The sequence below is a fragment of the Coloeus monedula genome (genome assembly GCF_965178545.1).
Source record: "Coloeus monedula genome assembly, chromosome: 4".
Taxonomy (NCBI): domain Eukaryota; kingdom Metazoa; phylum Chordata; class Aves; order Passeriformes; family Corvidae; genus Coloeus; species Coloeus monedula.
Window position 1 is genome coordinate 9,072,018 of NC_138784.1, and position 13,885 is coordinate 9,085,902.

A 13,885-nucleotide genomic window follows, 5' to 3' on the forward strand; every position below is an offset into this window, starting at 1 on the left:
ATGGAACCCACAGCCTGATGACCCACCTGCTTTCCACTTTTGGCATGAGGATTTGCTTTCCTTTGTGTGGTAAGGCACAAGATCACCTGGGGAAGAAGGGCTGAAACAGTGCAGGGACAGACTGCAGGGCAGGTGCTCCCTGACCTCTCTGCAGTGGGTTCCTGTGGAAATGTTTTAAATATTGTTACAGCACAGACTGTTCTTGGACCGCAGGTAACAAGAGTCCTGCAGTGAAATGAAACCCAATCAGTATCAAAAGGAGCCATCTGCAGATAATTCCTAGTAAGTTTGCCTCTGGCTGAACTACTCCAAGGGTGAAGGTAAGGCCCAGCAGTACATAGTATTTCCCCCACCTGTATCATCTTGACAGCAAGACACAATTCCCACTGCAGCTGCCAGCACTTGTAATCATGTGTAGCTTTCCAGTCAGCTGGCTCTAACCTCAGTGGCTGCAGGAGAGCATGTCCAGGGCTGTTCCTTGTGCTGATGCCAGCACAGGTGTACCTGGCAGGGCTGAAGGATTGCTCCTGTCTGGTTTCCCTGTGGCTGTTTCCTAAGATTTCTGTTAACACCTTCTGAGAGAAGGTCACACTGTATTGGGGTTTTACAGGGAAGGCAAGGGGTGGGTCTGACAGGTGACTTTTCTCTCTGAACTGTGGTTTGGCAGGTCTTTACTCCCTTGTCACACAACCAACTCCTGCAGTTCCCTGGGACAAAAAACTTCAGTGAGGTGTGCTGTTAGGATGCTGCTGTGCTCCTGCAGGACTTCAGGCAGCCCACAGCCACCCCGGTCCTCTGAGAGTCTATTTACAGCAAAATCACTTCTGAAAATTGTCTTTCAGCAACACAGAGCGTTATCTGTGAGACTACCCTCTAACATATGCTTTTGCAGTCAGCATGACCTGGCTGCTTTGGAAAGTGACTAGTCAGGTTCTTGTAGATCCTGATGATCAGCTCAGAACACTTCACCTGTTGCTTCAAGCTGCAGCAAAATCCGTCATTTGCACTGAGGTATTTATGACCCTGATTACTACCACTATTTAAACCCTAAAGTCATGCAACTCCTTATCATGTGCTTGAACTCAGGTCCACAATAGAAAATCCCATCACTCCCTTTGGTAAGGATCAGCTTACAACCAGCACTGGTGATTCTTCCCAACTGCTCAACTGCAGCTTGTCCAGCAGCCTCCTGTCTCAAGGCCCATCTATTGTATTCTCAAAAGCAGAAGAGTGAGGGGTTATGTTATCTCCTAACACACACATCTGTCACCGGATTCTGAATTAAGGCACTGATGCTGACTCACACCTCTGAGTACATTATTTTATTTAATGCTGTGTAGCAGTAACACCAGTATTGGATGAACATCTGTATTCCTGTGAAACACCTCAACACTCCTGCTCAGACATTCTTCCTCCCTGAGGCAGGATCCCCACAGGCCCAGCACAAGCCCAGGGTTCACAGCACAAGACAAGGCAGGTATGTGTAGGCAACCCATGGGACAAAAGGAACCTGCTCTGTGAACACAATATATAATTATTATGAACAACTACAAACCAAGGGGAACACATCAGCACACACAGAGGTGGAACATAAGCCAGATAAAGTGATTCCAGCTTTCAGTTTTTTATATCCAACTTCATTACTTTGCTGCTTAGATGAAAAACGGCCAGCGAAATAACTTGAGTGTACTGGGACAACTGCATAATAACAAACCAATACATTTTTATAAGGCTGGTGGCTCTATCGCATCTGCCTCATTCTTTCCACTTCTGTGCAAACTGAAATACCTCAGAGGTGAAATTTTTCAAGGTTACATCACAGCTCTAGAGCTGCATCACAAGTTTATTTGTACAGTTAACTAATACTTGCGTAAAGTTGTAGTGGAAGACTGAAGTCTTTCTGGTTGTCACAGAAGTCACCCAAGAGCACATTCCAGTACCTTACTGTTTTAGTAAAGAGGAAATAATCCTATCTGAAGGCAAATGCAGCTACAACAAAAGGTCCTGACTGGAGCAGTGAGTACCTGAACAGTGTGCTGGCACTATGGACTTTTTCTAAGAAAAGCGAGAGGCTTGTTCTTTGGGATACTGTACTTACAGAAATGAACCTGCAGCCCTTCTTCTTACAGCCAAAACATTTGGAAAGAAAGCTTTGGGTATCAGTGTGCACACCTCAGGAACAGCCTCAGCCTCTTGCTCCTTAACAAAACTGCATCAAGGAGTAACAGCTGATTCCCTTAATATTTTGCAAAACTGCTTCATTTGAAAAGTGAACATTTCCCTGTCAACTTTTAAGAGCCACATTCAGACTCCGGTTTGCAACAGTCAGCTGTGAACCCAGTTCCTGCTGTCACCTGGCTCTGACACCATCCACGTGCTATTCAAAGACAGAACTGCGGCTTGGCTTCTCTGCTGTGTCCTGCTCTTCCCCCTCTGGGTACTCTGTAAGATCCAGGGTCAGGACTTGGCTAAACATAATATCATCGTGCTGGGAAGAGGGAGGATCACACCATGTAATACACTTCTGGTACTTGAAATAAGCATTTCATAACTATGAGATACAAGCATGAGCTTGAGTTCCCCAAAGGATGTTCCCCGGAGCCAGTACCTGCACAGCAGGACACACCCAGTCACCAACTGTGTGCATGACTCACTGGAGCAACACTTCAGGTGTGACCCAGCACCTCAACAACCCCATGTGCATTATTTAACCATAATTAATTATTACCTCAGGACACACTCCAATCAATGCATCTGCCTTGCAATAGAACTCTTCCTTCAGGGAAATAACTATCATTTGGAACCGTTCATGTGCCTGTTCTCTAATGAAACTCGAGACCTTTGGAAAAAAACAAGTATTTCAATTAGTTCTGGCAACCTGAAACAGTGCTGTGATTACAGAATGGTGAGGGAACTGAACTGTGCTAGCTGTAGAATTCCGTCATGAAGTAAGATTGATAAAATGAGAATTAAACCAGTTTTAAAAGCCAGATATTTTGCATGGTTTTAAGACAACCCCTCAGATATGCTGCTTTTTGAAAACATTTAAGAAAATAATGGTTCAGTCCAATGAATAAAGCTATAAAAAGACACCAGTGCCCATGAATAACAATTTTACTTAACGTAACTAGAAAGGAAGGTGGAAATTCCTAAATAAGTTTTTAAAAAAAGTGTGAAAAGTTTGCTACTAGCTGTATAATAATCTTAAATTAGTTCACTGCAGACAGCAGCAAGTTTCTCAATGATAATGCAACATAAAGGTACAAAATATAAGTTACGAACTGGTGAGTATTGCAATGTCCCCCAATATAAATTAAATGCTGCATAAAGGAAATCCAGTACATTTTTCATGAGCCCTCTGCCTGCACAGTTCTATCTACACAACAAGGAAATTATTTTTTAATGAAAGAACTGTTGTTAGTAAGTTATGGGAAGAACTGTCTTTAGCAAGTTACAGACTTCACAATAATTTCAGAGTATAGTTCCAATTATTGAGGAATCTGCTTTAATACATCATCAATCTGAAAGAATGGAAGGAAATGGATTAATTTCTCAGGATAAAAAATGGATACCCAGTGAGTACCAGCAACAATCTTTTACACAGCAGTGTTGCTCACTTCCAGTATTTAATTTTAACTATGTTTAAATTGAGAAATCCAGGTGCATAGAGGCAAAATCACCTCTTTGTTTCCAGTGTTTTGACAAAAATGTTGCTCAGCACATCCTTAGGTGTAGAGGGGACCTCTCTTCTGCCAGGCAGAATGACCCTCCTCAGAGAGGCAAAGTGCCCTGTGCACTCTGTTAATCATCATCAGCTCTATTAATGCATCATAGGTACCCTGTATGGAAAGCTGGCAACATCCCAGAAATCCTCACTTTCATGCAGCGTGTATGGGATTGGGGCATGTCTAATGGCAACAGGAATTTACTCGGATTAATAAAGTCATCCAGGTAACAACGAGGTAAGGGCATGATCTGGGTCCCTGCCCAGCTCCAAACAGAGCCAGGAGACATACCAGACAGCCACCCCAGACAGCTGCAGAGATGGGCAGTGCTCATCACCTGACACACCACAGCTTCCATGAAAGGCAGAAATGTGGAGTTCAGCAGTAAATGGTGTAACAGCAAAGGAAAACCTGGAGTCAGCCTGCACTGCTCCGGGTCATCAGCCTTGAGACATCTGAGCCCAGAAAGAACAACATACAGAAAACATAATACTCATATTTAACCAGAAAACATCATCTTAGAGTGGTCCTGAGGAAAGACTCATAAGTAGAGCAGTATCTGACAGAAGCTCAGATCACAGAGCTGCCGTGTGATGTGTAATCTTGTTTTTATCATGTCACTGAGAGCCAAACCCGAAAGCTTCCTTAGGGATTTTCATTATAGCCCCATTACATCCCATCTGATCTTGCTCAAACTGCATCAAGGTAAAACAACCTCAGGGCCTGGGTAACCTTGTGGACTTGCATCCCAAGGAATATTTATGGAATTCAGGTTCAGGAACCTCTCAGAGCGAGTCAGTAACCTCCAAGAAGGAACTGAATTCTATCTGGCAGGCACAAGTGGTAGAACTTCCCAGCTGGCTATTCCAAAGGTACCCTCCAAGCAAACTCTGGGGTACTCAGCACATCACAGTTAATGCCATCAGGGGAAAAACCAAAATGTATGGTGTTTAAACAACTGCTTTTGTTTGTTAGGCTCTACCAAAACTGACATTAGCAGTAATGCCAGTAGAAATACTGCTCTGAAAAAAAATGCTTCCACAGAAGAAAATCCAGGCTTATGTGGAAAGCTTTAGGATTCCTCCCTACAAACAACCCTCCTGTTCTGAGCCTCCCCCTCTCAGGGGCTGCCATCCACAGCTGCAATCTGCTGTTTGTGCTCCAGCCTGAGTTCGTGTTACATTGAACAGTTACTGGCAAAAAGGGAAAAAGTAATTGAGAGGGCAGGAAGGTGTTTTAATCAAGAAAGTCATGTGACTAAAATGACAGGAGTAACAGCTTAACTGGTGCTAATGCAAAAATAGTTACTAGGCCAATTGTATTAAACACTCCAGTGACAGAATGACTTGGTTGCCACATGCGGACGCAGTCCTTGCTACTTCTCAGAGCCAAGGGAACTCCAAGGCCTTACAAATTCCAAGCAGCAAAATTCCCAGGTGCCCGCCAGGTCAGACTGTACCGCATGGGGTTACGCTGCACACCTTCACACTCCTCACCACCTCCTCTCACCTTCACAGTTTAGAGGCCAATCAAACACACTTGGATTAAGGAATTTAAACTTTGCCTATGTCTCATACCTCAGAGACCAATTACTTCAGCCCAAAATCCAATCTCATTTACAACAGGTTCAGTCAGGCTAATCAATCTCTGTATCCCAACACCCTGCAATGGAAGTAGCCACACTTCTACAAAAGGTACCAGATACTGCTGGTAAAAGACCAACTTACTTTATCCATGTTTGTGTTGTCCAGTGCAGCATCTATCTCATCCAAAATAAAAAAAGGAGCTGGACGAAAGCTGCAGAAGACAAGACAGTGTTTTGCATTGAGATACCAAAATGTTAATAAACATTCTAATTACTTGCTTACTCCATAAAAAAATGTTGACAATATTTTGCAATTTACTCTTATATTTATTTTAATTAAATAATTAGGTATCATTTAACATTTAATATTAAATAATAGACAATTTACAGTTAATATTTTAATTAACATAAAAATCTACATTGAATATATAAAGTCATGACGAATAAAGAATAAGGACTTCAGCAATGCTTGAATACTCCATTAGCAGAATTTTTTTAGTATGTGTGTAAGCATAACAGTGTCTCTTTCTATCACCTATTCTCCAGGTATCTGGCCAAGTACCACAAAACTTCCTTTTTTTCCCTGGATAATCCCAGAACAGTTCTTTTACCTGTGTATGGCAAACACAAGAGCCAGGGCTGCCACTGTTTTTTCCCCTCCTGACAAACTGTCCATTGGCATAAAGCGCTTGCCTGGAGCCACACAATTAAAGCCAATGCCTTCCAGATAGGGCTCCTCAGGATTTTCAGGACTAAGGAATGCCTGGAAACAAATACATTTAATTGTTAATAGTGACATTTATAAAATTATTTAGATGGGTAGTTCTTAGGTTTAAAGACTGCCTGAGCTAGTGAGGAAACCAGTGAGTTTGCTTCACTTTTAGGGAACCTGTTCATCCATTCTGAGAGTAACATTATCCAATTCCCAGAGAGTATGGTTTTGCTAACAAACCAGGAACCAAGAGGCTCAGTAACAACACCAGTAAAGAAATGGCAGCACATATTTATTATTTACAAATTTTCAACTACTGAACAAACTTGATTTTATCACCTTTTATGTAACTGCTTTGTTTTTTTTAATTATTAAAATGTTACACTTCAAAAGCAGATTTCTTCTTTTTTGACCTGGAAGACAATATATTTGCAAAATTGCATTTTTCTGGTGAAAGGCTGGCTTTATAAAACCTAGCTTTGAGCTAGGTTGGACAAAGACTGCTTGTATTAAAGTCGTCTTCTGTACTTTGTATCCTGGTTCCCAGGGCCAAAATTTAAAAGCATTATTTTAAAGGAACCACCATTTTTCCAAACCACTAAAAGGACGATGGGTAAGATCTTTGCTACATGGTTTATTTTTCTCATTAATAGAAGAGACAATAAAATAATACAGACTCTTCCCTGCTGCACAAGTGGAGACAGATAGAACAGAAATTTCCTTACTTAACCCTCACTTCAAATGTCTCCTCTCAGATCACAGACATAATGGAAGAAAACCAAACGAACACACAACATGCTGAGGGAAAACACAAAATCTTACGACAGACAAGAGTTCAATCCCTTAAACATTCCACAGTCTATGGAATTTGACGTAACCAAAGCATTTGGGAGTTCCCTCTTGACTTTTGGTGTTAATACAGGAATAGTAACAAAGAATTGTGGGACAATTTTTCTACATGTTTCTTAAAAGTTGCAAACATATTATGTCTGTGTTTTCTGAATATTTAAGTGGGGTAGAAGGTGCTTCAAGACCTTGTACAAAACACTAGCACTGATTTATTATTTTTAGCTGTCTGTACTAATGATTAATATTCGTATCACCTGATTTGTAAACCAATGTTATTTTTAAATGAAGTACTCAATTACATTTCACACTTTTGTTCTGATAATTTACAAGTTTGCTAAAAGCAAAGAGGAAAACTAAGTCAAGCTGAGTAGTTCCCAATTTTGTTCACAGATTACCTCTCTCTGTCTAATGTCAAGCATACTTTGACTTATCACCTATTCCTTCCCTGACCCTAAACTTCTGTAGTCTATTTCTGTAATTTTCATCTTTAGGACTGAGACTGTCTTTGGAAACCAAAAGTGCTATTTTATACTTAGCATCCACTAAGGCCTTTAAGGCAAAGCCCCTGAACATGACACACCTGAGCACTAGTGTTCCTGCAAAGCTTCTTGTAGATCCTGTCAATGGCTATGGAGGCATGCTCAAAGCACCGGCTAAACAGCTCATATCTCCTTTTTTTCACCTCTTCAAATTCCTGCTTGCATATTCTGGCCTCCTTTCTGCTGGTCTCAAAAGCTACGGGAAAAAACCCAAAATCACAGGAATTACTCCTCTGTGCCACAATTGTCTGGAGCAAGGAATAAAATTCTCCTAGTTCCTTCTGGGAGCCAGGCAGTCCTAAGCAGCACCAGCACTGACCTGATACAGCTCCAGAACCCCTTAGGTTTCTTACATTGTTAATGTCTGCAAAACTCTCTGAGGATACTAATAATTTTGCAGCAATGCTCATGTCTGAGTTTTGGACAACACACACAGTTCCTTCAGTTATGTAAGAAAAATTTTAGCAATTTTAACATTAAAGTCAGTAATTCTCAGAAAGCAAATAAAAATACTTTATGATGTCATGTGGGAAACAAATATCTTCCCAATCATTCAAACTGTATTTCAACAAACTACTGCTCACTCAAGTGTATGTTACTGAATTGTTTACATATAATTAGATAACTGAGGATAAACACTTGAGCACAAAAAAATACTTTGATATCTGAAAGGAGCAAAGCCAGCAGGACCAACCCCAAGAAAAGGAATTCCAATTAGGGTGAAATCTCAAAAGTGACTGACATGAAAGACTCAGTGTTACCATCTATTGATTCTTGGAACTTGTCTCGAGCTGTCTGTAATTTCTCTCCTGCTCTCAGGTTTGGAGCAGCTGTCTTCATTAACGTGACCTCTTTACATTTGATTTCCTGCTGCATTTGCTTAACATGATCCTCTATATCTTTATCAGATTCTAGTTCCTAAAGAAAAAAAAATAGAGCAATCTAATTTGCTTTTAGGCCAAGACATTTCAATACATACAGCACACACTCATGGTTCCTGAAACAATTACCCACTTATTAATAGCTTTAACTGGAAATGCAACTGAAGATGCCACTCAGGTCTTAGCTCTTGCAATGAATCTACCAAGCCCTCACTATTCTCCCCCAAGACCTTTAAAAACAGGGAACCAATTCCTTTCCCTTGATTCCCTTTTTAAAATACAGCACAGGAGCAGAATTAGTGCTTCACTCCTTCATTTTTAAAGGAGAGGTTCTCAGTGAATTCTTTCAGATAAGTTCCACTGATGACAGATTCATCCTTTGCTCTGTGCTTAGCCTTGGACATTTAACTATCTTCCTCAAGATTAAAAAGGAAAACAAAATTACAAAACCTGTTGAGAAAATGTGACCTAATGGGCTGTTAGACAGGGAAGGATGGGAAGCCCCAGTCTCTGCAAATGCCACAGAAGGTAAACAACCCCCCACATCCTTGGGTTCTGGAGTTTTGAGCCTTTACTTCAAGGCAGAAAGTAAAGGAGGAGAGAAAAAAAAAAAAAAATCAAGGTTATATTAAGTCTCTCAATTTCATTTTTGTGGTTCAAGTAAGCTGTAAGTTAAAGCCAGTTACATGGGAAACTGATCTATCTAGAAATCCCACACATCAATGAGCTACAGCACATATACACATGCACTTCAGCTTAGCAGTGTTTTTACCATGTGCCACTTAACGACCATGGTGAAGAATAAATAAACAACAAATAAAGTATTTTTCACAAAAATAAAAATCAAACACTCCATCTCTAATAATTTCAGACAAAGATGATTACCTTTAGCTCGACTTCTAGGGCACTGTAGTCTATCTGAATTCTCTCTTCCCTTTCATAGATCCCTGATAGAGTCTGGGTGCCTTCTATTTCAGTTCCTAGCTATAAGATGAAGGACATTTTAAAATAAGAGACAGTGGTAACATGGTACAAGGTAAACTTAATCCATGAGTCTTCCTCTGGCCCAAATGGACTGAGGAGTTAAGATCTCATGAGCCTAATTAGTACCCACACCTGTTAAATAAAGATGAAAACATCTGCTAAACTCAGCTTGAAGCTATGTTGAAAGCAGCAGCAATTTGTTTATAACATATTTACAACACAGTACAACTTGTAAATCTCCTGACTGGAAAGATTTACACTCCCTGATTCCTCAACCCCTTCCAAGGGAAGGCTGAACTGTGTAAACTGAGGCATTTCCTCCACTCAGTCAACCTCAAAAGAAACAAGGAGCTTCAGTTCTACATGGCATAAGCAGAGAATCTTCTACTCCCCGTAGGCTGAATTTCAGTCACTTTCCCTCAAATGAAACATGTGCCACCTCTCATTATTAGACCCCTTTCCCACCAAGATGCTTCCTCAGAACCAAATCTTGCTGGTCTTCTCAGTGAGATTAATTAAGAATCCACATCGTTATTCCTTCTGCTCACCTCCTTGGTTTCCTCTCTTCCTTATTCAGGAACAGTGAGAGCTGAGTTCCTACATCCTTTGATCACTAGCAGTTCTGTTCCTTCGCAGACTGCTCACCCCACCTCACTGCCTGCATTTTGTCTCCTGCCCAGTTCACACCTATCCTCCAGCAAAAATACTTTTCTAAGGAATGGGTTCAGGACTCCTTCCAAATTCAAACACATGTAGTAAGTTCTTCAAAACCCACAGCTCATTTCTTTTGTAACAGTGCAGAAAGTTTATTTCTCCTCACAAAAATATGTTGGAAAAGGACGGAAGATGAAGACGAGTAACGAGGGGCAATCATCAGACAGCAGGAATGTTTCTATTTTAGCCTATCCCTGATTTCTGTGAATATCTACATCTACTGAACACAAAAGGATGATTTTATGTACAGCATTTATATTATGGATGATTGACCAAATGTGATCTCAACCCTCGCACAAGCCATATTTATTTACATTTCTGAACTGACCCCTGTGTATCCTCTTACGTATCTTCGTATCAATTTTCTTGTCCCACAAGATTTTATGTATTTCACAGAAGTATGTTTCAAGCACAAGCAAAAATACTTGCAAACAGTATTTCTGTCTACAAAAATAAAAATAAATACTTCTTTTGAATGAAAGAGACCTGATCACACAAATAGAGCATATTTGTTTGAATAGTACTATGTAAGACAAACAGTCCTGTAAGGAGAGAAAAAGGATCTTTAAATTAGTAAGTAAGTGCTCCTCTATGATATCTATCTCCTGTAAACACTTTAAGTACCTCTACTTCACTGATGTCATCCAGTGACCCAAACAGTAACTTGATTTTCAAGTCCTGCACCTTGCATTCAAGCAGCAGATTGTGTCGCTTTAATCTCTTCTCTTCCAGAGAGGTTTCTAGAGCTGTAGCTTCACTCTGCAACTTTGTGGCTTCTCTACATGCACAAAGGGCACAAAACAACTCAAGAGTGGAAAACCACTGCTAATAACATCCACAGAAAAACAGCAAGATAAATACAGCATGGAAAACAGATTCCAAGCACCAAGAGTGCTCTTTCCTCTGCAGTAATCCCCATCATATACAAAGGAAAAACGGTACTGTACTTCTGCCATCCCCTCCATTCTCCTGAATTACTCCAGAGGGAGCCTCAGTCTCAGTACATTGCCAAGTTCACTTAAAGGCATGTTCAAATACCCATCTTTCCTAATAAGAGCCTACCCCTGAACTCTAGTGAACATGTATGGAGATTTGATCCTTCAACATGTAAACAAGTATCTTTTATCATTACTCTTCTTGAAACAGCTTGATTCTTTGCAACCAATTCCTCTGATAGCACAAAGTTACCATCCGCAGAAACATAACATATTGTTAAAATTACACACAATACAAATTAATAGGCATACAGTTCATAAGTTTATAGAAAATTCCACAAGTTTACCTAGCCATACTGTGCCAACATGATGGGGTTTTAAAACACAGAGATTACTCCTGATTAAAGGACAGTAGCCACATCAATAATAAGCAAGCACCACAAAACTGAAGCATAAACTGTCCACAAAGGAGTTGATTTAATATAATAGTAGGACAAAATAATGACCTAAAGTTAGTATTAGTTTAAGGTATCCAACACATGAAAAGTCTGGAAAAATAACAATGAAATTGGAAAATAAAAATGTTCCCATTAATTGGGCCCACTGTACAACTCAAACTAAATTGTGGAACTACCAGGGAACTTCACATGCCCCCAGTCAAGCTGTAAGCTACCACATACTGACCACGAGAGATCAGAGATCTGTGGACAGAGATCACAGTGAGACCCAAGACTAGGCAGGTAATGAAATTGTTCTATATGGTTTATGGAATGGCTCTCTTGAAATACTCTCCTTCACACACTGAATTAGAAACACTGTTAAACTAAGGCACACTGTAGATGCAGATCACTATGTCTCTAATAAATCTTTCACAAGAAAACAAAACAAGAGAAATCCAAACAGGTGATCACTAAATCCCTTCTAAATATTATCCTGTTAATCATCTTCCCAGGAGTACAAGTAGGAATTACCTATTAAGAGTCAGCATCGTCTTTCTGAACTCTTCAACTTCATTTTGGCTTTTTGTAAGCTCAGATTTATGAGCACTTAATCTATCCTTAAGGTGTTGCTGCTCCTCCAAAAGTTCATTCACTTTTTTTAGAAGCTTCTCCTCATCCTGCATAGAAATATTTAAATTTTTAACCTCCCACCAAGAATCTAGATCTGGAACATCTACTATAGAGAAAGGAAAAGTTAAAGTTTAAACCTGTTACATTCAGATGTGTTACAGCACAAGATCTGAAAGGCACTGGAGAGAGGGGGTTTTCCCCCACTTTGTGGCAGTTTTATACACTTCACTTTTTGTTTTTTGTTCAAAGCACATCTTTTCTCCTTCCCTTTTCTGTGAACAAGCACAGTTTCTTTAACAAGCACCATCAGCACAATACAGGATAAACACTGTGAAGGAGGAGGACTCCATACATATACTTCAACTAAAAATCTAAATCGGTTTCAAAGCATTATTTAAAATGTATTAGTGGCTGTAAAGTAGCTTAAAGATGTAAAGCACTAGAGTTGTTTGCTCTTACTCATAAAATCTTCTGCTGAATCTGAGCCACATGCTGCTGGTTTTATCTGTAGTTGTATGTTGCCTTTTCGTATCAACTGAACACATTAACTGAACAAAATATAAAATAATACTGTACAGACAGTAATCCAAAACTTCATTTTTAGTAAACTTATTTTTAATAATAAATAAGCATCCAAATACAGCAGTTTATTCCAAGGTTAAAATGCAATATGCATCTGCATTTTTTAAGCAATTACCAAGTCAAAACTAAATTAACCTATTGAAAAATTAATCCACAGCATCAACTACATTTATTCAAAATTGGAACTGAGAGGAAAGAATGCACTGAATTACAGAGACAGACATTGATTTTACACTTACCTTCTGTAGCTTGATAATCTCAGCTTCATCTTTATGAACTGTCTCCCTCAACTTGCTGACTGAGTTTGTTAATTTTTGTAGATGATCACAATTATACTCCAGCTGAATCTTCAGTCGTGTCCTCTGATTTTCAAACTCCAGTCTAGTCAAAGTACAGGATTTAAAACCAGTTCTTACAAAGCAGGCTAGTAACTGTGATTGGACTCTATTTAGATACCATTACTGTATCTTCTATATGAACACAAAAACTGGCATACATTGATTCTACTATACCACATCCTGTGGATATATGGGAAATCACAAAGATACAGTGATATTAGTTAAAAAAATACAATATAGCCACATCAATATGGAAAGTGACACTTGAACTTCAACCATCAGTTCATTTTATCATTTTCCTCCTAAAATACAAATCTATGGTGCAGTGACACAAGAGAGAAACACTAGGTGAGGTCACATGTGAAAAACTCAAGAGCCTGTCTTCCTTAAGAGTATGTTCCTATACGAAACACCTGCATCTTACACCCAGTTTTCCTTAAGATTTTTCGAACATGAGTGACCCTTCCTGCTATTCTCAATCTGGGATAGTGCAATTTTTCAATGTAGGTTTCAGAAACTATTTCTTTACAATAGTGCTACCAAAATAGTAAATGTTACCTTTCAAGTTTGTTGCAAGCAGTCCCTGACTGTCTAACAAACCCAAACCACAGCAGTGATCTAACTGATCCTTGTCTAACTAATCCATAGCAGTGGCCTACCTAATCCTTACAGTAATAAAGAGAACCTTCTACATTCTCCTAGGACTTTGTGTTATTTCCTGTGAGGGAGTTTCCCAAGTACCAGTGTGCCCAATCTAATACCGACCCCTGGTTTACATTTCAGTGCCATATATCACCTTCTCTTATCGATCTCCTCTTGCTGTCTCACATGTTCTTGTTCATACACACGAATATTTTCTATACCAATTTCTTCACAGAATTCCCGGAAAACATCATCTTCAACCTTTGAAAACAGAGAAATGGAACAAAAAATAATTATACTATTTTTGAACTCACAGATGTAAAATATTC

The 13,885-nt window shown here is 39.6% G+C and overlaps 1 protein-coding gene across 1 annotated transcript in view; it reads right to left on the reverse strand.

The window, feature by feature from the left end:
* Nucleotides 1-2,377: 2,377 nt before the first annotated feature.
* SMC1B (structural maintenance of chromosomes 1B) overlaps nt 2,378-13,885 on the reverse strand; it is a gene marked incomplete at both ends in the record, with an annotated part of 29,454 nt that continues 17,946 nt past the window's right edge. Inside the window, 11 exons of the mRNA XM_082280102.1 lie at nt 2,378-2,488; nt 2,729-2,839; nt 5,453-5,522; nt 5,922-6,073; nt 7,452-7,606; nt 8,172-8,328; nt 9,177-9,275; nt 10,614-10,767; nt 11,896-12,041; nt 12,816-12,957; nt 13,711-13,817. Of these exons, the coding sequence (XP_082136228.1) occupies nt 2,378-2,488; nt 2,729-2,839; nt 5,453-5,522; nt 5,922-6,073; nt 7,452-7,606; nt 8,172-8,328; nt 9,177-9,275; nt 10,614-10,767; nt 11,896-12,041; nt 12,816-12,957; nt 13,711-13,817 (1,404 nt within the window). The remainder of the gene's footprint in view (nt 2,489-2,728; nt 2,840-5,452; nt 5,523-5,921; nt 6,074-7,451; nt 7,607-8,171; nt 8,329-9,176; nt 9,276-10,613; nt 10,768-11,895; nt 12,042-12,815; nt 12,958-13,710; nt 13,818-13,885) is intronic.